The 27,719-nt window shown below is 48.4% G+C and overlaps 1 protein-coding gene across 1 annotated transcript in view; it reads left to right on the forward strand.

The window, feature by feature from the left end:
* LOC138288056 (nucleophosmin-like) overlaps positions 1-27,719 on the forward strand; it is a 248,665-nt gene that overhangs the window by 43,870 nt on the left and 177,076 nt on the right. Inside the window, exon 3 of the mRNA XM_069229299.1 lies at positions 27,279-27,373. Coding sequence (XP_069085400.1) covers positions 27,279-27,373 — 95 coding nt within the window. The remainder of the gene's footprint in view (positions 1-27,278; positions 27,374-27,719) is intronic.

The following is a 27,719-nucleotide window of genomic DNA, read 5'->3' on the forward strand; positions in this document are numbered from 1 at the left end:
ACCAGTAACATAGGCCCTCATTCGGACCTTGGCGGGCGGCGGAGGCCGCCCGCCAAAGTCCCGCCGTCAAAATACCGTACCGCGGTCACAAGACCGCGACGGGTATTTTTACTTTTCCCCTGGGCTGGCGGGCGGCCGCCGAAAGGCCGCCCGCCAGCCCAGGGGAAAACGACCTTCCCACCATGAAGCCGGCTCGTAATCGAGCCGGCGGAGTGGGAAGGTGCGACGGGTGCTACTGCACCCGTCACGTATTTCACTGTCTGCTATGCAGACAGTGAAATACAAGCGGGGCCCTCTTACGGGGGCCCCTGCAGTGCCCATGCCGTTGGCATGGGCACTGCAGGGGCCCCCAGGGGCCCCGCGACTCCCCCTCCCGCCATCCGGTTCCCGGCGGGAGACCGGCGGTTTCCCTTCTCTGACCGCGGCTAAGCCGCCGCGGTCAGAATGCCCCGCGGGGCACCGCCGGCCTGTCGGCGGTGCCACCGCGTCCTGCGGCCCTGGCAGAAGTAATCCGCCAGGGTCGTAATGACCACCATAGTATTTTAAATTTCACTGCAGTGCTGGCCTAGCTCCTGGCCTATGACACAATTTCTATTGTTCCCACACACTTGTTTGATTATAGCTCTGTTGGGCTTGTATTGAAGAGGAGGATCTTTTTAGGTTGCTGACCTTAGTGCCAGAATTCCAAAGAAAATACATGTTTAAATTGGCTGCATACGCTGAGTGGATGTGTCATTTGTTGCTAAGAGTTGGCAGGGATCTGCATCTGATTTCACTCAGTGATATGAAGAGTGTGATGAACTTGCTGCCATTGGTTTCATGGTGAAGGCGCGTGAGTTAAGGCTTCATCGCTGGAGTAAAACGGAGAGGAGGTAAAGTGAGTATTTGCTGCTGGTAAAGGAAATGCTTGATTACACCATCGGCGCCGGAACACTATAAATGTTACATAAGGCGAAGGGGATATTTGGCATTTACATGTTTTGTGGCTGGCTTCCTAGAAATCATGCTAAATAGGAAGCATGTTAAAATGCATGGACTACAACATATCTCATTACCTGTGTACTGGAATCTAATGTGAAGAAAGTGACAGTGGCTCTCAGAGGTTGGGTTTTCTGAGGATAATGCCCAGTGACAGGATAAGCCACATGAGGGGTTTGGGAAGGAGTGGAAAAATAATCCTTAAACAGTGATCAGCTCTGAATCCACCCCTCAGGAAAGGCAGTCTTGCTATTCTCACTCAACAACATGTGCGTAAACCTCCTCCCCTGATTCCAGCATCTGACGCACAAAACAGTTTACCAGCAGCCACAAGACGTAGCACCTATGCATTGAACTTTTAAAATGAAGTATTTTTAGGGGTGTGGCCTAGCATCAAGCATTCCTTAATAGGTCACTTCTCCGAGAACCACCCTGCATGGTGCTCCGCAGTGGATAGGATAGGATTACATCTAGGATTATAATACCTTTATCAGCTTCATCTTATTTATTTTCACAGCGAAAAATGTAAGTACTCCCAAGATTGAGCTTACACCCCCCCCTGCCAAAAAAAAGTAACATAATTGGGATCCGCAGTCAATGGCCAAAAGGGCAAAGGAGCCGCTGGCCGATAAAGTTTGGGACCCACTAAGCTAAAGAATCCACTCACCCAGTGTGACTTTGACCTACCTGATGATAAATGTATAATTTTGTAATAAACAAGAAGGAAAGTTTCAATTCTATTACGGACACGGAGGTGAGGATAATGCCTTGCTTTCTTTCTTTATTTCATTCCAGCAGCTTCAACTTAAACAATAACAAACTACCTTTCCCATGAGCCTTAGAACTAAAATTACAATATCCAGTCAACAAAGCACAGTCCATCATAATCCGAGTTGCTCGCTGCGTAACATCCTCTTTCTTAAATGCAACAAGAGTCTGTGACCTCCTCCTCTCTCGTTTCGATTTCGATCCTTCTGTACCTAGAAAGTAAGGAGGAAGAGAGTCTGGTAACCAGCTATCATTGTTGATGTTAAAACAAGACAACGTTTTCTAAAGCAACCACATCCTAGATAAACATTATCATAAAAAGCATCAGGTTATGTAATTACTTGACCTTGTTTTAAGGATCCCTCTACTGCATAAAAAAATTAGAAAACCGAAACAGAAGATTGGAAGGAATCAATAAAGTACTTAGACCTTACAGGTAACCTCCCCCTTTAAGGATTCTACATTCCAATAACAGTCGGTGTAGGAAAGTACCATCTTGCCTGGCATGTTACCCCCATATTTCACTGTATATATGTTGTTTTAGTTGTATGTGTCACTGGGACCCTGTTCACCAGGGCCCCAGTGCTCATAAGTGTGCCTGAATGTGTTACCTGTGTAGTGACTAACTGTCTCACTGAGGCTCTGCTAATCAGAACCTCAGTGGTTAGGCTCTCTCATTTCTTTCTAAATTGTCACTAACAGGCTAGTGACCAATTTTACCAATTTACATTGGCTTACTGGAACACCCTTATAATTCCCTAGTATATGGTACTAAGGTACCCAGGGTATTGGGGTTCCAGGAGATCCCTATGGGCTGCAGCATTTCTTTTACCACCCATAGGGAGCTCTGACAATTCTTACACAGGCCTGCCACTGCAGCCTGAGTGAAATAACGTCCACGTTATTTCACAGCCATTTTACACTGCACTTAAGTAACTTATAAGTCACCTATATGTCTAACCTTTACCTGGTAAAGGTTAGGTGCAAAGTTTCTTAGTGTGAGGGCACCCTGGCACTAGCCAAGGTGCCCCCACATTGTTCAGAGCCAATTCCCTGATCTTTGTGAGTGCGGGACACCATTACACGCGTGCACTACATATAGGTCAATACCTATATGTAGCTTCACAATGGTAACTCCGAATATGGCCATGTAACATGTCTAAGATCATGGAATTGCCCCCCCTATGCCATCCTGGCATTGTTGGCACAATTCGATGATCCCAGTGGTCTGTAGCACAGACCCTGGTACTGCCAAACTGCCTTTCCTGGGGTTTCACTGCAGCTGCTGCTGCTGCCAACCCCTCAGACAGGTTTCTGCCCCCCTGGGGTCAAGCCAGGCTTGTCCCAGGATGGCAGAACAAAGGACTTCCATGAGAGAGGGTGTTACACCCTCTCCCTTTGGAAAATGGTGTGAAGGCAGGGGAGGAGTAGCCTCCCCCAGCCTCTGGAGATGCTTTCTTGGGCACAGATGTGCCCAATTCTGCATAAACCAGTCTACACCGGTTCAGGGACCCCTTAGCCCCTGCTCTGGCGTGAAACTGGACAAAGGAAAGGGGAGTGACCACTCCCCTGACCTGCACCTCCCCTGGGAGGTGTCCAGAGCTCCTCCAGTGTGCTCCAGACCTCTGCCATCTTGGAAACAGAGGTGCTGCTGGCACACTGGACTGCTCTGAGTGGCCAGTGCCACCAGGTGAAGTCAGAGACTCCTTCTGATAGGCTCCTTCAGGTGTTAGTAGCCTATCCTCTCTCCTAAGTAGCCAAACCTTCTTTTCTGGCTATTTTATTTAGGGTCTCTGTCTCTGGGGAAACTTTAGATAACGAATGCAAGAGCTTATCCGAGTTCCTCTGCATCTCTCTCTTCACCCTCTGCCAAGGAATCGACTGCTGACCGCGCTGGAAGCCTGCAAACCTGCAACAAAGTAGCTAAGACGACTACTGCAACTCTGTAACGCTGATCCTGCCGCCTTCTCGACTGTTTCCCTGGTGGTGCATGCTGTGGGGGTAGTCTGCCTCCTCTCTGCACTAGAAGCTCCGAAGAAATCTCCCGTGGGTCGACGGAATCTTCCCCCTGCAACCGCAGGCACCAAAAAGCTGCATTACCGGTCCCTTGGGTCTCCTCTCAGCACGACGAGCGAGGTCCCTCGAATCCAGCAACTGTGTCCAAGTGGCCCCCACAGTCCAGTGACTCTTCAGTCCAAGTTTGGTGGAGGTAAGTCCTTGCCTCACCTCACTGGACTGCATTGCTGGGAACCGTGACTTTTGCAGCTACTCCGGCCTCTGTGTACTTCCGGCGGAAATCCTTTGTGCACAGCCAAGCCTGGGTCCACGGCACTCTAACCTGCATTGCACGACTTTCTACGTTGGTCTCCGGCGACGTGGGACTCCTTTGTGTACCTTCGGGTGAGCACCGTTTCACGCATCCTCGTAGTGCCTGTTTCTGGCACTTCTCCGGGTGCTACCTGCTGCTAAGCGGGCTCCTTGTTTTGCTCGACGTCCCCTCTACCTTCTGGTCCAATTTGCGACCTCCTGGTCCCTCCTGGGCCACAGCAGCGTCCAAAAACGCTAACCGCACGATTTGCAGCTAGCAAGGCTTCTTGGCGTTCTTTCGGCGGGAAAACACTTCTGCTCGACTCTCCACGGCGAGCGGGATTCGTCCACCAAAGGGAAAGTCTCTAGCCCTTTTCGTTTCTGCAGAATCCTCAGCTTCTTCTGTCCAGTAGAAGCTTCTTTGCACCCACAGCTGGCATTTCCTGGGCATATGCCCATCTCCGACTTACTTGTGACTTTTGGACTTGGTCCCCTTGTTCCACAGGTACCCTAGATTGGAAACCCATCGTTGTTGCATTGTTGGTTTGTGTCTTTCCTGCATTATTCCCCTATTACGACTTCTTTGTCCTTGGGGAAACTTTAGTGCACTTTGCACTCACTTTTCAGGGTCTTGGGGAGGGCTAATTTTCTAACTCTCACTATTTTCTAATAGTCCCAGCGACCCTCTACAAGGTCACATAGGTTTGGGGTCCATTCGTGGTTCGCATTCCACTTTTGGAGTATATGGTTTGTGTTGCCCCTATCCCTATGTGTCCCCATTGCATCCTATTGTAACCATACATTGTTTGCACTGTTTTCTAAGACTATACTGCATATTTTTGGTATTGTGTACATATATCTTGTGTATATTTCCTATCCTCTCACTGAGGGTACACTCTAAGATACTTTGGCATATTGTCATAAAAATAAAGTACCTTTATTTTTAGTATAACTGTGTATTGTGTTTTCTTATGATATTGTGCAAGTGACACTTGTGGTACTGTAGTAGCTTCACACGTCTCCTAGTTCAGCCTAAGCTGCTCTGCTAAGCTACCATTATCTATCAGCCTAAGCTGCTAGACACCCTATACACTAATAAGGGATAACTGGGCCTGGTGCAAGGTGCAAGTACCCCTTGGTACTCACTACAAGCCAGTCCAGACTCCTACAGTCGGGTAGGGAAAAAAGTATTTCTAAAGCCTTGGGTGGGAATAATCTTCACCTCTGTGTCCTTAATAGGACTGAAACTTTCCTTCACGTTTATTAGGAAATTTTAGGTTTTGTGTTAGGACCGGAGGCGAGGATTATGCCTGTTCAAAGCTTATCCACCACCTGAAAGGTCCAGAGCCCTCACACTTGACACTCGATGACATGACACTAAACATAGAAGCGTGGCCAATTTTGTCTACAGTTCTCTACATGACTAAACTATGTTTCGTTGCCAGGCAAGAAAAAGATTCAGGACTAAATTGACATCCCAAAGAGCAGAATATGTAGGCTCTGGTGGTAGTGTCAACCATATTCCTCTCATTAGCTTGCACACCAGGAGATGTTCCCCTACTGGAGAACCCTCCAAAGGAAAACGACCGGCTGATATAGCGGACCTTGTAAGAGTTTATAGTCCTGTAGGCCAAACCTTGGCAAGCTAAGGTTGCCAGAAAATTCAAGATGGGGACCACTTCGCACCCCATGGGATCATGGTTGTTTTGAACACACCAACAAACCCATCGAAATCACGCTGATTTGTAATGTTTGTTGGTGCCATCTGCCCATGCAGCCACCAATATTCTCTAAGTCATGGTCGATAATCCTGGGACTCTCCTGCGTTGCCTGAAATCTGTAAGGCCATGAGTAGCATCCGATCTAGGAGTACCAGTGGGTGACAATTGCCCAGGGGATCATGCAGGAGATCCGGAGCGTGGGGATGAAGGATTGGAGAATCCCAAGAAAGTTCCAGAAGAACTGGAAACCAAACTTCCAACCTCCAGCACGGTGTGATCAGAGCTACCTTGGCCTTCTGTTGACGGACATGCGCCAATAGTCTTGTGGTCATTGCGAAGGAGGGAAACGCATAGCCCTGTTCCTTCGACTAATCCTATAGAAACACATCCATTGCTATTGCCAGAGGGTCGTGCCTCCAGCTGAAATAGCGCGGAAGTTGATGGTACAACCTGGACACAAATAGGTCTAACGAGAAGGGACTCCATAGGGCACCCAGCCGTCTGAAACTTGATAGGTTCAGACGCCAAAGAATCGTGTTTGACCACTGTCTGGAATACCAATCTGCTACTGAATTGGAAGCGCCGGGTAGATATGCCACTGTAACGGAGATGTTCTTGGTCAGACAGAATTCCCAGAGATCTTTGGCCAAGTCTGCCAACATTTTCGACTTGGCACCCCCTAATTTGCTGATAACCTGACCGCAGAGCGATTGTCCATCTTCAGCAGGATGGTGCAACAGATCCGGTCCCTCGTCCAGCACTTTATCGCGAAGGACCCTGCCATAAGTTCCTGGCAGTTGATGTGTAGCTTTTTCTCCTCTGCAGACCACCTTCTGCCTTTACTGAAGTCTTCGCAGCGCGCCCCCCCATCCAGACTTGTTGGCGTCTAACTCGATCACCAGGTCGGGGACGGACCCAAAGTTGGCTCTGCTATTCCAGGCCTCCATGTGTGTCAACCACCACCTCATCTCGTCTACCACCTTGTCCATGAGAGGAACCTTCTCCGAGTATTGCAGGCCCGTGCACAAATGAGAGGCCTTTAGGCGCTGCAATGCCTTGTAGTGAAGAGGGCCTGGAAAAATCTGATTGGAGTAAGACAGCAATCCTACCATCCTGCCTATCTGGCGTAGACAGGTTGAGCTCTTTGAGGGAGTCCTCCTGAACTCCCTGTGGATCTTCGCAATCTTGCTCGAAGGAAGACTCAGGGATTTTTCGACTGAATCTATACCGAAGCCCAGGAAGGTGGTCTGTCGAGCTGGGGAGAGCAGGGACTTGCCGCTGTTGATAATAAAACCTAAACTCTCCAAAAGATTGATGGCCACCCGAAGCTGGCCTGACCGATGATGAAGACATTGATCCATGATCAGAATGTTGTCTAAGTGCACTATAAACACAAATGAAATTCACAGCAGATTAGAAGCACAGATTAAACAAATAACACAAACTCTTAAAATAGACAACAACTCACCTGTTTATAACGGCAATATGTTTCAAATTCCATATGCGTCCATCTTTAAGTTTTACAGGACATTTAAACAACTTAACTGCTTTGAGGGGTTTGCTGAATTTGGAAATGTTGTGACAGTTCACTGAGTACTTCACTACTATTAAATCCCTAGTGGGACCTTTGCATCAGACACTCCATTGCGTGTGTCATATACACGTTTTCTTTTTACTTGTTTGCCTTTTTCTCCGAATAAGCAATCATTAGAAATATTTTGATTATGTTCCTTCCAATCAATTTATTCTTTATTCAAAACGGACATACATTAGTACTGGGACGCCTCCTATGAATGAACTCAAATGGGTTTTTACCTGTTGTATAATGTGAAGCAAATCTACAGGCTTCAGTCTTTCCTCACAAATCTTCCTTACAGTCCTTGGAAAGATTTAAAGTTCTAGAAATGTGCAAACTCCACCACCCCACTAGTATGGGGATGATAAAGTGAACATTTCTTGTTTGTAATATCTCTCTCATTTAATAACCTTTTCTTTGCTTGTGATGTAAATTGAACTCCATTATCAGTAAGAATGGCACTAGGGTTGCTCTCTCAAATGAAAACTTTTTGTAAAAATCTGATCACTGACCCCGTGGTAATCTCTGACAGCACAGCCACTTCTGGCTACCTGTAAAACATCTCTCAGGACAAGTAAATAGACAGTCTTCGATCCTATATTTATTGGACCCAAAATGTCTGTAGGAGGCTGGACTGGCTTGTAGTGAGTACCTAGTGGTACTTGCACCTTGCACCAGGTCCAGTTATCCCTTATTAGTGTATAGGGTGTCTAGCAGTTTAGGCTGATAGATAATGGTAGCTTAGCAGAGCAGCTTAGGCTGAACTAGGAGACGTGTGAAGCTACTACAGTACCACTTAGTGTCATATGCACAATATCATAAGAAAACACAATACACAGTTATACTAAAAATAAAGGTACTTTATTTTTATGACAATATGCCAAAGTATCTTAGAGTGTACCCTCAGTGAGAGGATAGGAAATATACACAAGATATATATACACAATAGCAAAAATATGCAGTATAGTCTTAGAAAACAGTGCAAACAATGTATAGTTACAATAGGATGCAATGGGGAAACATAGGGATAGGGGCAACACAAACCATATACTCCAAAAGTGGAATGCGAACCACGAATGGACCCCAAACCTATGTGACCTTGTAGAGGGTCGCTGGGACTATTAGAAAATAGTGAGAGTTAGAAAAATAACCCTCCCCAAGACCCTGAAAAGTGAGTGCAAAGTGCACTAAAGTTCCCCTAAGGACAAAGAAGTCGTGTTAGAGGAATAATGCAGGAAAGACACAACCCAGCAATGCAACAACTGTGGATTTCCAATCTAGGGTACCTGTGGAACAAGAGGACCAAGTCCAAAAGTCACAAGCAAGTCGGAGATGGGCAAATGCCCAGGAAATGCCAGCTGCGGGTGCAAAGAAGCTTCTACTGGACAGAAGAGGCTGAGGTATCTGCCAGAACGAAAAGGGCTAGTGACTTCCCCTTTGGTGGACGGATCCCTCTCGCCGTGGAGAGTCGTGCAGAAGTATTTTCCCGCCGAAAGAATGCCAACAAGCCTTGCTAGCTGCAAATCGTGCGGTTAGCGTTTTTGGACGCTGCTGAGGCCCAGGAAGGACCAGGAGGTCGCAAATTGGACCAGGAGAGAGAGGGGACGTCGGGCAAGACAAGGAGCCCTCTCTGAAGCCGGTAGCATCCGGAAAAGTGCCAGAAACAGGCACTACAAGGATGCGTGAAACAGTGCTCGCCGAAGTTGCACAAAGGAGTCCCACGTCGCCGGAGACCAACTTAGAAAGTCGTGCAATGCAGGTTAGAGTGCCGTGGATCCAGGCTGGGCTGTGCACGAAGGATTTCCGCCGGAAGTGCACAGGGGCCGGAGTAGCTGCAAAGTCGCGGTTCCCAGCAATGCAGCCCAGCGAGGTGAGGCAAGGACTTACCTCCACCAAACTTGGACTGAAGAGTCACTGGACTGTAGGGGTCCCTTGGACAGAGTCACTGGATTCGAGGGACCTCGCTCGTCGTGCTGAGAGGAGACCCAAGGGACCGGTAATGCAGCTTTTTGGTGCCTGCGGTTGCAGGGGGAAGATTCCGTCGACCCACGGGAGATTTCTTCGGAGCTTCTGGTGCAGAGAGGAGGCAGACTACCCCCACAGCATGCACAAGCAGGAAAACAGTCGAGAAGGCGGCAGGATCAGCGTTACAGAGTTGCAGTAGTCGTCTTTGCTACTATGTTGCAGGTTTGCAGGCTTCCAGCGCGGTCAGCAGTCGATTCCTTATCAGAAGGTGAAGAGAGAGATGCAGAGGAACTCGGCTGAGCTCATGCATTCGTTATCTAAAGTTTCCCCAGAGACAGAGACCCTAAATAGCCAGAAAAGAGGGTTTGGCTACCTAGGAGAGAGGATAGGCTAGCAACACCTGAAGGAGCCTATCACAAGGAGTCTCTGACGTCACCTGGTGGCACTGGCCACTCAGAGCAGTCCAGTGTGCCAGCAGCACCTCTGTTTCCAAGATGGCAGAGGTCTGGAGCACACTGGAGGAGCTCTGGACACCTCCCAGGCGAGGTGCAGGTCAGGGGAGTGGTCACTCCCCTTTCCTTTGTCCAGTTTCGCGCCAGAGCAGGGCTAAGGGGTCCCCTGAACCGGTGTAGACTGGCTTATGCAGAATTGGGCACCTCTGTGCCCAACAAAGCATTTCCAGAGGCTGGGGGAGGCTACTCCTCCCCTGCCTTCACACCATTTTCCAAAGGGAGAGGGTGTCACACCCTCTCTCAGAGGAAGTTCTTTGTTCTGCCATCCTGGGCCAGGCCTGGCTGGACCCCAGGAGGGCAGATGCCTGTCAGAGGGATTTGCATCAGCAGCAGCTGCAGTGAAACCCCATGAAGGGCAGTTTGGCAGTACCAGGGTCTGTGCTACAGACCACTGGGATCATGGGATTGTGCCAACTATGCCAGGATGGCATAGAGGGGGCAATTCCATGATCATAGACATGTTACATGGCCATATTCGGAGTTACCATTGTGAAGCTACATATAGGTAGTGACCTATATGTAGTGCACGCGTGTAATGGTGTCCCCGCACTCACAAAGTTCAGGGAATTGGCTCTGAACAATGTGGGGGCACCTTGGCTAGTGCCAGGGTGCCCTCACACTAAGTAACTTTGCACCTAACCTTTACCAGGTAAAGGTTAGACATATAGGTGACTTATAAGTTACTTAAGTGCAGTGTAAAATGGCTGTGAAATATCGTGGACGTTATTTCACTCAGGCTGCAGTGGCAGGCCTGTGTAAGAATTGTCAGAGCTCCCTATGGGTGGCAAAAGAAATGCGGCAGCCCATAGGGATCTCCTGGAACCCCAATACCCTGGGTACCTCAGTACCATATACTAGGGAATTATAAGGGTGTTCCAGTAAGCCAATGTAAATTGGTAAAAATGGTCACTAGCCTGTTAGTGACAATTTGGAAAGAAATGAGAGAGCATAACCACTGAGGTTCTGATTAGCAGAGTCTCAGTGAGACAGTTAGTCACTACACAGGTAACACATTCAGGCACACTTATGAGCACTGGGGCCCTGGGTTACCAGGGTCCCAGTGACACATACAACTAAAACAACATATATACAGTGAAAAATGGGGGTAACATGCCAGGCAAGATGGTACTTTCCTACACAACCCCCCCCCCAAACGAAGGACAATAAGACTAGCCATGACCTGATGAGTCTTCATTGTCTAAGTGGAAATATCTGGAGTCCATCTGCATTGGAGTGGCTACTCCCAGGTCTATGTTCCACTGTATAGTCCATTCCCTGTAGGGATATGGACCACCTCAACAATTTAGGATTTTCACCTTTCATTTGTTTTAGCCAAACTAGAGGTTTGTGGTCTGTCTGAACAATGAAGTGAGTGCCAAACAGGTATGGCCTCAACTTCTTCAGAGCCCAGACCACAGCAAAGGCCTCCCTCTCAATGGCAGACGAACGCTTTTCTCTAGGGGTCAACCTCCTACTAATAAAAGCAACAGGTTGATCCTGGCCCTCAGAATTAAGTTGTGATAGGACTGCCCCTACTCCTAATTCAGATGCATCAGTTTGGACATAGAATTTTTTAGAGTAACAAGGGCTTTTCAGGACAGGTGCAGAGCACATGGCCTGCTTCAGCTCCTCAAAAGCTTTCTGACAGTTTGCTGTCCATAATACCTTTTTAGGCATTTTCTTGGATGTGAGGTCATTAAGAGGGGCTGCAATGGAGCCATAGTTCTTAATGAACCTCCTGTAATACCCAGTGAGGCCTAGGAAGGCTCTCACCTGAGTCTGAGTGGTAGGGGGAACCCAATCAATAATTGTTTGGATTTTCCCCTGAAGTGGTGCAATCTGTTCCCCACCAACAAGGTGTCCCAGATAAACCACCTTACCCTGCCCTATCTGGCACTTTGAAGCCTTGATAGTGAGGCCTGCCTTTTGTAGGGCCTCCAAAACTTTCCATAGGTGGACCAGGTGATCATCCCAGCTGGAGCTAAAGACAGCTATATCGTCCAAATATGCTGCACTGAAAGCTTCCAGCCCTTGCAGGACTGTGTTCACCAACCTCTGAAAAGTGGCAGGTGCATTTTTCAAACCAAAAGGCATTACAGTAAACTGGTAATGTCCTCCAATGGTAGAAAATGCAGTCTTGGGTTTAGCATCTTCTGACAATTTGATCTGCCAATACCCTGCAGTCAAATCAAAAGTGCTTAGATACTTGGCAGATGCCAGTGTATCTATGAGCTCATCTGCCCTGGGTATAGGGTGAGCATCAGTTTTGGTTACCAAGTTGAGACCTCTATAGTCTACACAAAACCGCATTTCCTTTTTTCCCATCTTTGGAATGGGGTTTTGGTACCAGTACCACAGGAAAAGCCCATGGACTGTCAGAGTGCTCAACTACTCCTAGTTCTAACATTTTCTGGACCTCTTGCTTTATGCAGTCCCTGACATGGTCAGGCTGCCTATAGATCTTACTTTTGACAGGTAAACTGTCTCCAGAATCTATAGTGTGCTCACACCAAGAAGTGGTACCTGGCACAGCAGAGAAGAGTTCAGAGAATTGATCTAGGAGGTTTATGCAATTGTCTTTCTGCTCAGCAGTAAGACAATCAGCCAAAACTACACCTTCCACAAGAGCATCTTGATCTGTGGAAGAGAAGAGATAAGGTAGAGGATCACTGTCTTCTTCCTGTCCCTCATCTGTTGCCATGAGCAGGGTGAGATCAGCCCTGTCATAGTAGGGTTTCAGGCGGTTGACATGGAGCACCCTAAGGGGACTCCTGGCAGTGCCTAAGTCAACTAAATAGGTGACTTCTCCCTTCTTTTCAACAATTGTGTGGGGACCACTCCATTTATCTTGGAGTGCTCTTGGGGCCACAGGCTCCAAGACCCACACTTTCTGCCCTGGTTGGTACTGAACCAAAACAGCCTTCTGATCATGCCATTGCTTCTGGAGCTCTTGGCTGGCCTGAAGGTTTTTACTGGCCTTTTTCATGTACTCAGCCATCCTTGATCTGAGGCCAAGTACATAATCCACAATATCCTGCTTAGGAGCTTTTAAAGGTTGTTCCCAACCCTCCTTTACAAGTGTGAGTGGACCCCTAACAGGGTGTCCAAAAAGAAGTTCAAAGGGGCTGAAGCCCACTCCTTTCTGGGGTACCTCCCTGTAGGCAAAAAGGAGGCATGGTAGAAGGATATCCCATCTCCTGCGGAGTTTTTCAGGGAGACCCATAATCATGCCTTTGAGAGTTTTATTAAATCTCTCCACCAGTCCATTTGTTTGTGGATGATAGGGTGTTGTGAACTTGTACGTTACACCACACTCCTTCCACATGGCCTTTAAGTATGCAGACATGAAATTGCTTCCTCGGTCTGATACTACTTTCTTTGGGAAGCCCACCCTGGAAAATATTCCCAGGAGGGCCTTTGCCACTGCAGGTGCTGTAGTGGTCCTTAAAGGAACAGCTTCAGGATATCTTGTGGCATGGTCCACTACCACCAAGATAAATCTATTGCCTGAAGCAGTAGGAGGGTCAATGGGGCCAACTATGTCAACCCCTACCCTTTCAAAGGGAACCCCAACCACAGGCAGTGGAATAAGGGGTGCCTTTGGGGTGCCACCTGTCTTGCCACTGGCTTGACAGGTTTCACAGGACTTACAAAATTCCTTTGTGTCCTCAGACATTCTAGGCCAATGAAACAGGGGAACAAGCCTGTCCCAAGTTTTCATTTGTCCTAGATGCCCAGCTAAGGGAATGTCATGTGCCAGTGTTAGGAGGAACTTTCTGTACTCGTGAGGAATCACTAATCTCCTGGCAGCTCCAGGTTTAGGATCCCTATGCTCAGTGTACAAGAGGTTGTCCTCCCAGTAAACTCTGTGAGAGTCACTGACATCCCCATTAGCCTGTTTGACAGCTTGCTGTCTGAGACCCTCTAATGTGGGACAGGTTTGCTGTGCCACACTCAGCTCCTCTCTGGCAGGCCCCCCTTCACCCAAAAGCTCAGCAGTGTCTGCTTCCAGCTCCTCTGGTGTAGGTTCTGCACAGGGAGGGAATTCTTCTTCCTCAGAAGTTGAATCTACTGTAGAGGGAGGGATAGTAGGAAGTGGTTTGCTTCTACTAGCCCTAGCTTTAGGGAGCACTTGGTCCATTGTTCCAGGATCCAAGCTTCCCTGTCCTTTTTGCTTTTTGGCCTGAGCCCTTGTCAAAGCAAAAATATGCCCTGGGATGCCCAGCATTGCTGCATGGGCCTCCAACTCCACATCTGACCAAGCTGATGTCTCCAAATCATTCCCTAATAGACAGTCTACAGGTAAATCTGAAGATACCACAACTTTCTTTGGACCAGTAACCCCCCCCCAGTTGAGATTTACAACAGCCATGGGGTGGCTAAGTGTGTTGTTGTGAGCATCGGTTACTTGGTACTGGTGACCAAGTAGGTGTTGTTCAGGGTGGACCAGTTTCTCTATGACCATAGTCACACTGGCACCAGTGTCCCTGTAGGCCTGAACCTCAACACCATTTATTAGGGGTAGCTGCTTGTACTTATCCATATTAAGGGGACAAGCAACTAAGGTGGCTAAATCAATAGCCCCCTCAGAGACTAACACAGCCTCTGTGGCCTCCCTAACAAGGCCAACCCCAACTAAGTTACCAATAGTGAGCCCAGCTACTCCCTTGGATTGGCTATTAGTAGGTTTGCTCCCACCACCACTGCTATTAGTAGGGACACTAGGTGTAGCAGTAGGGGTTGTAGTGGTAGGAGGCTTGGTGCCTTTCTTTGGACAACTGGGATCTGTTGTCCAATGGCCTTTTATTTTACATAAATAGCACCATGGTTTCTTTTCCTTGTTCTGATTAAAAGAGGATTTGGGCCCACCACCCCCACCAGAGTGTTTTTGTGGGCCTGATGAAGACTCATTTTTAGATTTGTCCCCACCCTTGTCAGAAGACTTGCCATCCTTCTTTTTGTTGCCATCTTTGTCACCCCCTGTATGAACTTTTCTGTTCACCCTTGTTCTGACCCATTTGTCTGCCTTCTTTCCCAATTCTTGGGGAGAGGTCAGATCAGAGTACACCAAGTACTGGTGCAACAAATCAGACACACAATTATTAAGAATATGCTCTCTCAGGATCAAGTTATACAGGCTTTCAAAGTCAGTAACCTTACTGCCATGTAACCACCCCTCCAAGGCCTTCACTGAGTGGTCAATGAAATCAACCCAGTCTTGTGAAGACTCCTTTTTGGTCTCTCTGAACTTTATCCTGTACTGTTCAGTGGTTAAGCCATAACCATCCAGAAGTGCATTCTTAAGAACTTGGAAATTATTAGCATCATTTTCTTTCACAGTAAGGAGCCTATCCCTACCTTTTCCACTAAATGATAGCCATAGGATAGCAGCCCACTGCCTTTGAGGGACATCCTGTACAACACAGGCCCTCTCAAGTGCAGCAAACCACTTGTTAATGTCATCCCCCTCCTTGTAAGGGGGAACTATCTTGTGCAGATTCCTGGAATCATGCTCTTTTGCAGGATGACTATGGGGAATACTGCTGCTGCCACCATGGGTTTCTAAACCCAGTTTCTGTCTCTCCCTCTCTACTTCTAAAGTCTGTCTATCCAAATCCAGCTGTTGCTTCTTGAGCTTCAGTCTGGTTTGTTCCACTCTCAATCTATTGAGCTCCCTTTCTAACAATCTGTCATCAGGGTGGGTGGGAGGGACATGCCTTGAAACAGAAGTATGGTGAGAATGGACAGAAGGAGACCTGTCCCTTACAGAAGCCACCCTAACAGCTTGGCTAACAGAAACATCACTACCAGTATGGTGAGAATAAATGCTTTTGCTATGATGTGAGACAACACTATTTATATGGTGTGGCTCATCATCATTACCAACTATGCTAGACTGTCTAGTAATGGGCAGGCTAGGAAGTTTCTTTCCTGAATCTTTTCCTGGGGGAGTCCCTGGATCTGATTGAGAACCATTAGCTACTTTTTCTACAGATTGGGCACTTATGGCCTTATCCTGTACTCTAAGCATGTTAATTAACAGTTCCAAGGAAGGATTCTTCCCTACACTCAAACCTCTCTCTATGCAGAGATTCCTTGCTCCTTTCCAGCTAAGGAGATCATATGCAAGTTTGGACAGATCAACATTTTGGCCTGTGCCAGACATTTTTAGAGAGAGTTAAAGTGATAGTAAAAAAAGTTTGTCAGAGCTTTTAGAAAGACAGAGAAAAAAACTTTTAAAACTTTTTTGAACTTTTTAGAAAGTTAGAAGTACTTTTCAGCACTTAGAAAAGAGTGAAAAGAGGAAATGCAAAACTTTTTGGCTATGTGTATATACCCTGACCTTGTTTTGTATATTTTTCTCTTATGAAAAGTACAATGACAAGAGTGGTAAGCAGTCTCAAAGCACTTATCCCACCGCTGCACAACCAATGTAGGAGGCTGGACTGGCTTGTAGTGAGTACCTAGGGGTACTTGCACCTTGCACCAGGTCCAGTTATCCCTTATTAGTGTATAGGGTGTCTAGCAGCTTAGGCTGATAGATAATGGTAGCTTAGCAGAGCAGCTTAGGCTGAACTAGGAGACGTGTGAAGCTACTACAGTACCACTTAGTGTCATATGCACAATATCATAAGAAAACACAATACACAGTTATACTAAAAATAAAGGTACTTTATTTTTATGACAATATGCCAAAGTATCTTAGAGTGTACCCTCAGTGAGAGGATAGGAAATATACACAAGATATATATACACAATAGCAAAAATATGCAGTATAGTCTTAGAAAACAGTGCAAACAATGTATAGTTACAATAGGATGCAATGGGGAAACATAGGGATAGGGGCAACACAAACCATATACTCCAAAAGTGGAATGCGAACCACGAATGGACCCCAAACCTATGTGACCTTGTAGAGGGTCGCTGGGACTATAAGAAAATAGTGAGAGTTAGAAAAATAACCCTCCCCAAGACCCTGAAAAGTGAGTGCAAAGTGCACTAAAGTTCCCCTAAGGACAAAGAAGTCGTGTTAGAGGAATAATGCAGGAAAGACACCACCCAGCAATGCAACAACTGTGGATTTCCAATCTAGGGTACCTGTGGAACAAGGGGACCAAGTCCAAAAGTCACAAGCAAGTCGGAGATGGGCAAATGCCCAGGAAATGTCAGCTGCGGGTGGAAAGAAGCTTCTACTGGACAGAAGAAGCTGAGGTTTCTGCTGGAACGAAAAGGGCTAGAGACTTCCCCTTTGGTGCACGAATCCCGCTTGCCGTGGAGAGTCGTGCAGAAGTGTTTTCCCGCCGAAAGAACGCCAACAAGCCTTGCTAGCTGCAAATCGTGCGGTTAGCGTTTTTGGACGCTGCTGAGGCCCAGGAGGGACCAGGAGGTCGCAAATTGGACCAGCAGAGAGAGGGGACGTCGAGCAAGACAAGGAGCCCTATCTGAAGCCGGTAGCACCCGAGAAGTGCCAGAAACCGGCACTACGAGTATGCGTGAAACGGTGCTCACCGAAGTTGCACAAAGGAGTCCCACGTCGCCGGAGACCAACTTAGAAAGTCGTGCAATGCAGGTTAGAGTGCCGTGGACCCAGGCTTGGCTGTGCACAAAGGATTTCCGCCGGAAGTGCACAGGGGCTGGAGTAGCTGCAAAGTCGCGGTTCCCAGCAATGCAGCCCAGCGAGGTGAGGCAAGGACTTACCTCCACCAAACTTGGACTGAAGAGTCACTGGACTGTGGGGGTCACAAGTACAGAGTCGCTGGATTCGAGGGACCTCGCTCGTCGTGCTGAGAGGAGAACCAAGGGACAGGTAATGCAGCTTTTTGGTGCCTGCGGTTGCAGGGGGAAAATTCCGTCGACCCACGGGAGATTTCTTCGGAGCTTCTGGTGCAGAGAGGAGGCAGACTACCCCCACAGCATGCACAAGCAGGAAAACAGTCGAGAAGGCGGCAGGATCAGCGTTACAGAGTTGCAGTAGTCGTCTTTGCTACTATGTTGCAGGTTTGCAGGCTTCCAGCGCGGTCAGCAGTCGATTCCTTATCAGAAGGTGAAGAGAGAGATGCAGAGGAACTCGGCTGAGCTCATGCATTCGTTATCTAAAGTTTCCCCAGAGACAGAGACCCTAAATAGCGAGAAAAGAGGGTTTGGCTACCTAGGAGAGAGGATAGGCTAGCAACACCTGAAGGAGCCTATCACAAGGAGTATCGGACGTCACCTGGTGGCACTGGCCACTCAGAACAGTCCAGTGTGCCAGCAGCAACTCTGTTTCCAAGATGGCAGAGGTCTGGAGCACACTGGAGGAGCTCTGGACACCTCCCAGGGGAGCTGCAGGTCAGGGGAGTGGTCACTCCCCTTTCCTTTGTCCAGTTTCGCGCCAGAGCAGGGCTAAGGGGTCCCCTGAACCGGTGTAGACTGGCTTATGCAGAATTGGGCACCTCTGTGCCCAACAAAGCATTTCCAGAGGCTGGGGGAGGCTACTCCTCCCCTGCCTTCACACCATTTTCCAAAGGGAGAGGGTGTCACACCCTCTCTCAGAGGAAGTTCTTTGTTCTGCCATCCTGGGCCAGGCCTGGCTGGACCCCAGGAGGGCAGATGCCTGTCTGAGGGGTTGGCAGCAGCAGCAGCTGCAGTGAAACCCCAGGAAGGGCAGTTTGGCAGTACCAGGGTCTGTGCTACAGACCACTGGGATCATGGGATTGTGCCAACTATGCCAGGATGGCATAGAGGGGGCAATTCCATGATCATAGACATGTTACATGGCCATATTCGGAGTTACCATTGTGAAGCTACATATAGGTAGTGACCTATATGTAGTGCACGCGTGTAATGGTGTCCCCGCACTCACAAAGTTCAGGGAATTGGCTCTGAACAATGTGGGGGCACCTTGGCTAGTGTCAGGGTGCCCTCACACTAAGTAACTTTGCACCTAACCTTTACCAGGTAAAGGTTAGACATATAGGTGACTTATAAGTTACTTAAGTGCAGTGTAAAATGGCTGTGAAATAACGTGGACGTTATTTCACTCAGGCTGCAGTGGCAGGCCTGTGTAAGAATTGTCAGAGCTCCCTATGGGTGGCAAAAGAAATGCTGCAGCCCATAGGGATCTCCTGGAACCCCAATACCCTGGGTACCTCAGTACCATATACTAGGGAATTATAAGGGTGTTCCAGTAAGCCAATGTAAATTGGTAAAAATGGTCACTAGCCTGTTAGTGACAATTTGGAAAGAAATGAGAGAGCATAACCACTGAGGTTCTGATTAGCAGAGCCTCAGTGAGACAGTTAGTCACTACACAGGTAACACATTCAGGCACACTTATGAGCACTGGGGCCCTGGGTTACCAGGGTCCCAGTGACACATACAACTAAAACAACATATATACAGTGAAAAATGGGGGTAACATGCCAGGCAAGATGGTACTTTCCTACAATGTCCAAGGCTATTTCTTCCCATGGTTCTAACACATTTCCTTATAATCCACTCAATTAGTCTATCTATTCCTGCCCACCAATAATCACTTCTCCATCTTTCTTTGGTTTTGCTCATGCCAAGATGTTCAAAATGCGCTAAATTTATCAATTGTCCTCTCAAAACCTTTGTAGCTACTAATCGCAAATTTCTCATAACTAATCCATTATTCACAAATACCTTATCATGTACCCTACCATATACCTTGTAAATATAATTGGACAATTCTCATACTCCTCCTTTGAGAAGATTGTCACGAATACTGATAAGAAAACTGTCCTTACTGAACTCACGCAACCATTCAGATTCTGAAATACATCCTTCAGTGACCTTACACACTTTGGTATTCACACCCACCCACCGATCCTCAGCAATGTTAGTACCATAATCCTCCCTGCTTTATTTGAGAGGTGAGACTTCTGGCACATACTTCACATTAAACTGAAAATCCTGCAGTGACTCGATCCACTTAAAAATTCGGCTAGATGCAGAATCTGATCCTTTCTTTAAAAAAATGTAATGCAAAGATTTGTGATCAGAATACACATAAACCTTTGTTCCCATAAAAATGTCTTCTTTTTATTTATAGACCAATAAACAGCAAGACATTCCTTTCAGTAGTAGAATACTTGGACTCCGTCTCTGTCAGTGCCCTAGTGACGAAAGTTATTGTCACCACATTTTCTCCTAGAAATTATTTCAAAACATCCCCAATACCTTTGTTACTAGCATCAGTGGAAACTGAACTCAATAATCCAGGGACAAAACTACGTGCCTCCTCCAAATTTATCTTGACTCCCACAGACTCCTCTTCACATTTTTCATTCCTTTCAAAGCACCATCGAACGGGAGCAAGAGAGAAGGCCCAGTAGGACTTTAAACCGCTAAAATCTAGCATCTCCAGCAGCCATGATCCAGGCAGGAGGTGTTTTAGAAAATTCATTTTTTACTATTAGAGTGTCATTATAAACTCACTTGCATTCGATTAACTACTAAACATCAGAGTCTTCCCTATAGATTAACACATCGTCCCCCACCAGCTTGAGTAAATCCGAAAGGTTGCAGAACTCTGAATTTGTCCTTCTGGAAAGCATATTTGCTAATTTATCTCTCCTCTTTATTGCAGAGCGGCCTCTACAGCAAAAGCTGTGACTGTTGGATAGAATGCAAGCTAGTCTGCAACAGTCCTTAAGTTGGTTTTGTGCTGGCTACTGCATCACTAGTGCACCACCCATGCACACACTGCAGAAAAAGAACTATGTAACCAGATGCAAATGAAAAACGCATGCATGTGCCAGATACCTTTCCCATCCCAAGTTACACAGATTCTGTAGCCTAACTTATCATGGTCGGCGCCGCACCAGGGGTAGGGAGCCGGGTCTAGTGTGATGTGGCGGGTGAGCAGATATTATCTGCAGCACCAAAGATTGGAGGTGCACGGCCTGCAGGCTCTCCCTCTGAGGTTTCCTTCCTGCTTATAGTAGGGCTGAGAGACAATCTGCTTCGTAGGACAGTGGAGACGTCCGCACCTATCAGCTCGCCTGTCATGCCCATGAGAGGGACAACATAAGTAATTGTCCACAAACATGAATGCATGTGTGGCCCACGGTGACTGACCTCGTCAAAATAACCACATCTGCTGTCCTGTTTTTTGGTTAACATGACCCTAGGGACAAACACTGTTGGTTGGTGGGGTTGCAGCAGTTCACTGGGCCATCAGACAAGGCATGCAGGGCTGAGACACTCAGACACTGCACAGTCTCATAATTGACCATGGAGCTCTTATCTCCATCTGCGGGTGTCTGGGTCTTGGACTCTTTAAACCAATTCTTTTTTGGGTCTGTCTGTTGCTGAGTGCACGAGGCAGTGTGGCGGGTAGAAATCTCTTCACCAGTATTATGATGATTTTAATTGGATCTTGCAGTGGAACCTATGGGAGATGTTCATCTACAGGACTCACTTGGTGACTCTGAACATTTTGAAGTTCAGCCCCTTAAAACATTTGTTTAGTTTAGATCTGCTCTCATGCCCTATTAAAATTTGGCTCACTGCTTTTTCTCCTTCCGCCACATGTTGCTTCAGTGAAGTCTCTGGATCTCTCAATCAATCAAAAAATGTATAGAGCGCGTTACTCACCCGTTAGGGTCTTAATGCACCGGGAGGGGGAGGAGGGGTAGGGGAAGCTGATTACTGTTCGAAAAACCATGTCTTGTGGTGTTTTCTGAAGAGCAGGAGGTTCTGAGTCTTGTGGAGGTTGATTGGGAGGGAATTCCAGGTTTTGGGGGCGAGGTAGGAGAAGGATCTGCCTCCGGTGGTGGCACGTTGGATGCGGGGGACTGTGGCGAGTGCGAGGTCGGCGGAGCGGAGGTGGCGAGTGTGGAAGTTCACTCTTTCGTTGAGGCAGGTTGGTCCAGTGTTGTGGAGGGATTTGTGTGCGTGGATGAGGATTTTGAAGGTGATCCTTTTGTCGATCGGAAGCCAGTGAAGGGAGCTGAGGTGAGAGGAGATGTGTTCATGGCGTGGGAGGTCCAGGATGAGGCGGGCGGCTGTGTTCTGGATCCTCTGGAGTTTTTGCTTGAGCTTGACTGTGGTGCCGGCGTAGAGGGCGTTTCCCTAGTTTAGCCTGCTGCTGAGGAGTGCATGGGTGACGGTCTTTCTGGTCTCTATGGGAATCCATTTGAAGGTTTTTCTCAGCCTACGGAGGGTGTTGAAATAGGAGGAGGTGATGGCGTTGATTTGCGGGGTCATAGAGAGGGAAGAATCCAAGATGATGCAGAGGTTGCGTGCATGGATTGCGGGTGTTGGGGGGGTGGGGTCCTAGGGCGGTGTGCCACCAGGAGTCATCCCATATAGTTTTGTTGGGGCCGAAGATGATTTCGGTTTTGTTGGAGTTTAGCTTGAGGTGGTTTGCTGTCATCCATTTGGTGGTGTCAAGGAGTCTGGCCTGGAGGTTGGTTTTGGCGGTGGTAGGGTTTCGGGTGAGTGAGATGACGAGCTGGGTGTCGTCTGCGTAGGATATGATGGTGATTCCGTGTGGCCGGAGGATGTTGGCGGGCAGGGCCATGTAAATGTTGAAAAGGGAGGGGCTGAGGGAGGACCCTTGGGGGACTCCGCAGATGATCTTGGTGGCTGGGGAGTTTAAGGGAGGGAGGAGGACTTTCTGGGTTCTTTCGGTGAGGAAGGAGGCAAGCCAGTCTAGGGCCTTGTGTCGAATACCTGCGTTGTAGAGGCATGTGTGGAGTATTTGGTAGCAGACAGTATCGAAGGCAGCGGAGAGGTCCAGGAGGATGAGTGCGACGGTCTCGCCCTTGTCGACTCTGGTTCGGATGTCGTCAGTACATGCGATGAGGTCGGTCTCAGTGCTGTGGTTCTTGCGGAATCCAGACTGGGAGGCGTTGAGTGCGTTGCTTTCTTCTAGTTTCTCAGAGACCTTGGCGGGGAAGGGGAAAACCGAAATTGGGCGGTAGTTGGTGAGGTCATCAGAGTCTGCTTTGGGCTTTTTCAGGAGTGCAGTGACTTCTGCGTGCTTCCAGGAGTCTGGGAAGGTGGCAGCGTCGAAAGAGCTGTTGATTACGGCGCGAAGCTTGGGAGCGATGGTTGGGCTGGCTTTGTTGAAAATGTGGTGGGGGCAGGAGTCCGAGTGGGGGAGCCTGAGTGGATGGAATTCATTGTTTTTTCGGTTTCTTCGTCGTTGGTAGGAGCCTAGGTGTGTAGTAGGTTGGGGGGGATGAGTTGTTGCTGATCGTGTCGGTGGTGGAGGTGGCGAGTGCCTGTGGTGTGAAGCTGTTGTGTATGTCTAAGATTTTGAGGTGGAAGTGGTTGGAGAGGGAGTCGCAGAGGTGTTGTGTGTGAGTGGGGTCGATGTTGCTGGCTTTGGGTTTGGAGAGCTCTTTGATGATGGTAGAGTTCCTTGCTGTTGTGAGTTACTGTCTATGCGTTCCTTGTAATATGCCCTTTTGGTGGTGCGTATGAGTTGGTGATGTTTGCGTATGGTGGTTTTGAGGGTGGAGAAGTTGGTGGTTGAGGGTTCCTGTCGCCAAGCTTTCTCTGTTTTGCGGCATTCACGCTTGGAGTTCAGTGGTGAACCAGGGGGCGTTCTTGATGTTGCGGGTGGTGATGTTTCTTCTTCGAGTGAGTCTGCGCAGGTTGTAATCCACTGTGTGAGGTTATGGGCAGCAATGTTGGGGTCGTTGGTGTTGGGGGGTTCTGAGCGAGTTGAGCGTTCAGGTGTTCTGTGGGGATCTTGTCCCACATGCTGTAGGGTGTGGTGTGTTGGTGTGTGGGGGGTATGGAGAAGGAGAAATGAACGCAGTGGTGGTCAGTCCAGTGGAGTTCGTGGTGTGAGTGCAGGTTATGTGGTTGCTCGAGGTGAAGATTGCGTCTAGTGTGTGTCCTGCTGAGTGGGTGGGTGATGTGACCAGTTGTTTGAGTCCTAGGTTCGTGAGGTTGTCTAGAAGAGATGTGGAGTTGTGGTCGTGGGGGTTCGCCAAGTGAAAGTTAAAGTCACCAAGGAGGATGTAGTCTGTGGAAGTGAGGGCGTGAGGGCTTATGGTGTCAGCGATGGCGTCACAGAAGGGGGGCGAGGACCTGGTGGTCTGTAGATGAGGGTTCCTCTGAGGGTGGTGTTGTTGTTTATGTCAATTAGGAAGTGCATGTGTGCTGTGCTGTCTAGTGTGTTGTGTGTGTTGGTGGTGACCTTAATGATGTTTTTGTGTATAATGGCGATGCCACCTCCTGGTTTGTTTAGAGTGCCTCTATGATGGATTTTGTAGCCATCTGAGGTGGCTGTGGCTATGTCGGGCTCAGATGAGGGATTCATCCAAGTTTCCGTGAGGAAGGCAATGTCTGGTGAGTGTGATGAGATAAGGTCCCAGAGTTCGACGGCATGCTTGTGTACGGAGCGGGTGTTTAGGAGTATGCAGTTTAGGTGATTGCGGGGGCTGTTGTTGTTGTGGTGTGTGATGGTGTTGGTGTGGGGGGTGCTAGTGGCGTTGTGGGGTGTGTTGGTGTTGGTGGGGGGGTGTTGGTGTTGCTGTGGGTTGTGGTGGTGTTGTTGTGGCGTGTGTTATGGTTGCAGGGCTTGTTAATGTTGGAGTAGGGTCCGTTTGGGGTGGGTGAGGACTGTGTGGGAATTTTTGGTGTTGATGTTGTGGTGTCTGTTGGTGGTGTTGTGGGGAGCGTTGGGGTTGGTGTGGGGCGTGTGGGTGTTTCTGGTGTTTGTGGGGGAGCAGGAGAACCGGCAAGCATAGCAGGTGAAGGGTCCCTGCGTGTGTTTGGGGTTGGCTTGGGCGCAGGCCGGGAGCAGTCCTGGGTTGAGGGAGTGGAGTGTGGTTGTTGAATAGTGTTGTCTGTGGGGGGTCAGGGTTGGGGGGACCAGGGGTACTGGCACTGGGCGCGGTCCAGGCGCGGACAGGCGCAGACAGGCTTGCCTCTGGCGTGACAGTGGTGCGGCCGCACAGAGGCTGCCCTTGAGGGTGGGGTGGGAGGGTGGAGCAGCTGGGAGGTGGGTGGGAGAGCCAATGGGTGTGCGAGGGGGGCGGGGACGCAGTGGCAGGGGAAAAGTGAATGGAAGGATCCGGTAGAAAATGGGAGGCGAAAACAGGCAACGAAAGAGATACAGGGGTCACGGGGGCAGAAACACGCTATGCGAACAGCGCAGAACAATCACAAAGGGTCAGAAAAAAGATGGCTATATGAAATAGATGTAAAAAACGGCAATACAAAATACAAAAACACAAAAGGATCACTTATGCAACAACCAGGAAATCCCTACCACTAGGCACCAGGGATGAGGTGCAGGCGGGTGCCTGCGGGTGGTGGAGGGCCTCGAACTGCTGTCCAGGTGGCAGTCGGCAGGATCAGGGGCACGGGGGCAGGCTGGTGGAGCCAAGTGGAATCCTGGGCAGAACCAGGTCAGGAAGTCGCACGGGGCTCCGCGCAACAGCCGCTATTAAGAGGTTGGGGTGGGAGGGTGGAACAGCAGGGAGGCGGGAGGGAGGGCCAATAAGTGTGTGAAGGGGGCGGGGCCGCAGGGGATACAGCGGCAGGGGGAAAGTGACCGGCAGGCGAAAACAGACAACGAAAGAGATCTCTCAACTCAGTATTGCCCTCCAAGTGACAAGCTAAGATCTTAGGGGGAGGGGCTGATAGGCTGGAGGGAAGCAGTTCATTGCTTAGAAATTCACAACTATCAGCATGTCACCTTCTCCAATCAGATGGTCTCAGCAGCTGCAACACAGCTGTGCAATTCTTTTGCACCAGATGTTAGGCATTTCCTGCACATTCCCGACAATCATTAAGCAGTGTGTGAAAAACCTACAGCGTTGTACTATGCGGCTTGTGGCAGTCCTCCGGACACATTTGTAATAAAAATGTGTACCTTTTGTTGCTGTGCATATCAGCTTTATTTTAAAATGTACCTCCACTTCAGTGCTTCTGCTGTGCTCCCAGGATGGAGTCTGGTCGCACGTCATCCAGCAGGAAACAGGACAACAGAACCATTCGGGCTCTCCATTGTGTCCGTGGAGTCCGCACGTACATCCAAGGCCCTGTTCCTTTGAGGACTAGCATTGATCTTTAGGCCTTTGTACGGGTTTACAGTCATCTCGTAAGTGAAAAAATTAATGCACCAAAATCATCCTTCCGAGAACTTTGCAGCAGGTTGGCGGGCTTCCCTGCAATCTTGGCCTAATATCTGTTTTCGTGGTAGAACTGTAAGATAAACTTGGCTGAGTTATCCTAGAGAATGACTCCTTCTGCATGCAGTTTAACAAGCATTGCCAGAGCTGATGGGATGGGGAACAAGCGGTTGTCTCTCCCACTCGATGGAATTGCCATTCCGTCTGGATGTTGTGCCGCAGTTATTCACCAAAATTGTGTTCAGACATTGCTAATCCTTTTGTGTCCTGTAACTGCCTTCTGCATGGTTATCTCACGCATCAGCGTTGGTTCCAAACTGAGCCCATCCCAACTTTCCCTTAGTTGTCGATGCATTCCTAAGTCATGGGTTCCGAAACCATAATGGATGCAAATGTGTACGGATGCTAAACCCTGATTGTGCCTTTTTATGATTTAATCCAGGATTTTTATATCCATGAGTTGCATGATATGTGAAATTCTTGTACTTTGGCATCAACATGAGTTGGCTTTGTGTTACAAGTTTTGCCCGATACTCTGGTTAGTGATTCAGGGAAGCACCTTAAAGTCCAGGTACGCAGGCAGTGTTCTCTTCCAGTGACACATCACAGCTACTTTTTGTAACAGCATCCATTAAAGAGTTAATGTCTATTTTTCTTGGAAAAAACATAATTGTTTTGTACTTTTAAAGCTCAATATAGATTGTACTTATTTGTGACTAAAAATGTAAGCATCATTTGCTGGGTTTGGGTGAGCGAGCAGAAAAAGTCCAGAATTTCATTGTAAAGTATGTCAGTGATATTGTTTAACTTAGGGCCTGATTATGTAATCCAGGAGGTCCGACTGCCGCATTACGACCCTGGCAGCAAGGTCCCCGATAGGGTGGAGGTGGTCAGAGTCGTGCTCAGCCACGGTGGCGCTGAGTTCAATGCCACCATGCTGATCGCGAGTCCAGTTTCCACCAGCCTTTTCATGGCATGGACCGGCTGGTGGAAACCCAGTGCTGAGGGCCACAGAGGGCAGTGCAGGGGCCCTATTGTCCAGCACCATCAGAATGCCACGGTAGACAGTATGTATTCTGAGGGTGCTAGGAGCGCCCCCTGTGTGACGACATTGGCCTTGCCTCCATGAGGTTCAGAGGTTTTCGGCAGTCAGCCTAGTGGAAACCTTGTGGCCTTGGTGGAGCGAGGGGGAACCGCCGGCTGCATGGCAGTCTCCTCTCCACGGGCTGGCGGGCCGACGGTTGTCCCGCCAAACTTGTAATGAGGCCCTTAATCTCCAATGATGAGGTAATTAATGATGTCATTGGTGTTTCTAACTTGTGAGTGACCTATGTCGTTTTGTACCTAGGACAAAATGTTTGCAAGTCTGAAGAGGAAAACAACAGCTCTCCCATCAAGAGACCATTTAAGCATGAAACCTCGACGTCTGTGCATCCAGTGAAGGTAAAATCTTTGCTTACATACATTTAATAACTGCAAGCAGTCCAAACGTTGGTGAGAAAAGTAGATTTCAACAGTAGATTTCTGTTTTCAGAAATGTCCCTTGAATAGTACCATCACCTGTGGATTTGATTGAAAAATCCCTTTTTATGTGCTTTTTTTTAAGGAATCTGGCATGATGCTTGTCCAAAGGTGAGCTACAACCAGGATGAGCCTTTCCAAGAATGTGAAGTAGGCCTCAAAGGGTGTAGGAGGATTAAATAATCCCCCTTTTCATCTTCTGCTTCTCTTGCAACCTCTTTATAACAGGTTGCATAAATGCTCTTTGTAGCGCATTGATGCAACCTGT

The sequence above is a fragment of the Pleurodeles waltl genome, chromosome 1_1, assembly GCF_031143425.1.
Source record: "Pleurodeles waltl isolate 20211129_DDA chromosome 1_1, aPleWal1.hap1.20221129, whole genome shotgun sequence".
In the NCBI taxonomy this organism is placed as follows: Eukaryota; Metazoa; Chordata; class Amphibia; order Caudata; family Salamandridae; genus Pleurodeles; species Pleurodeles waltl.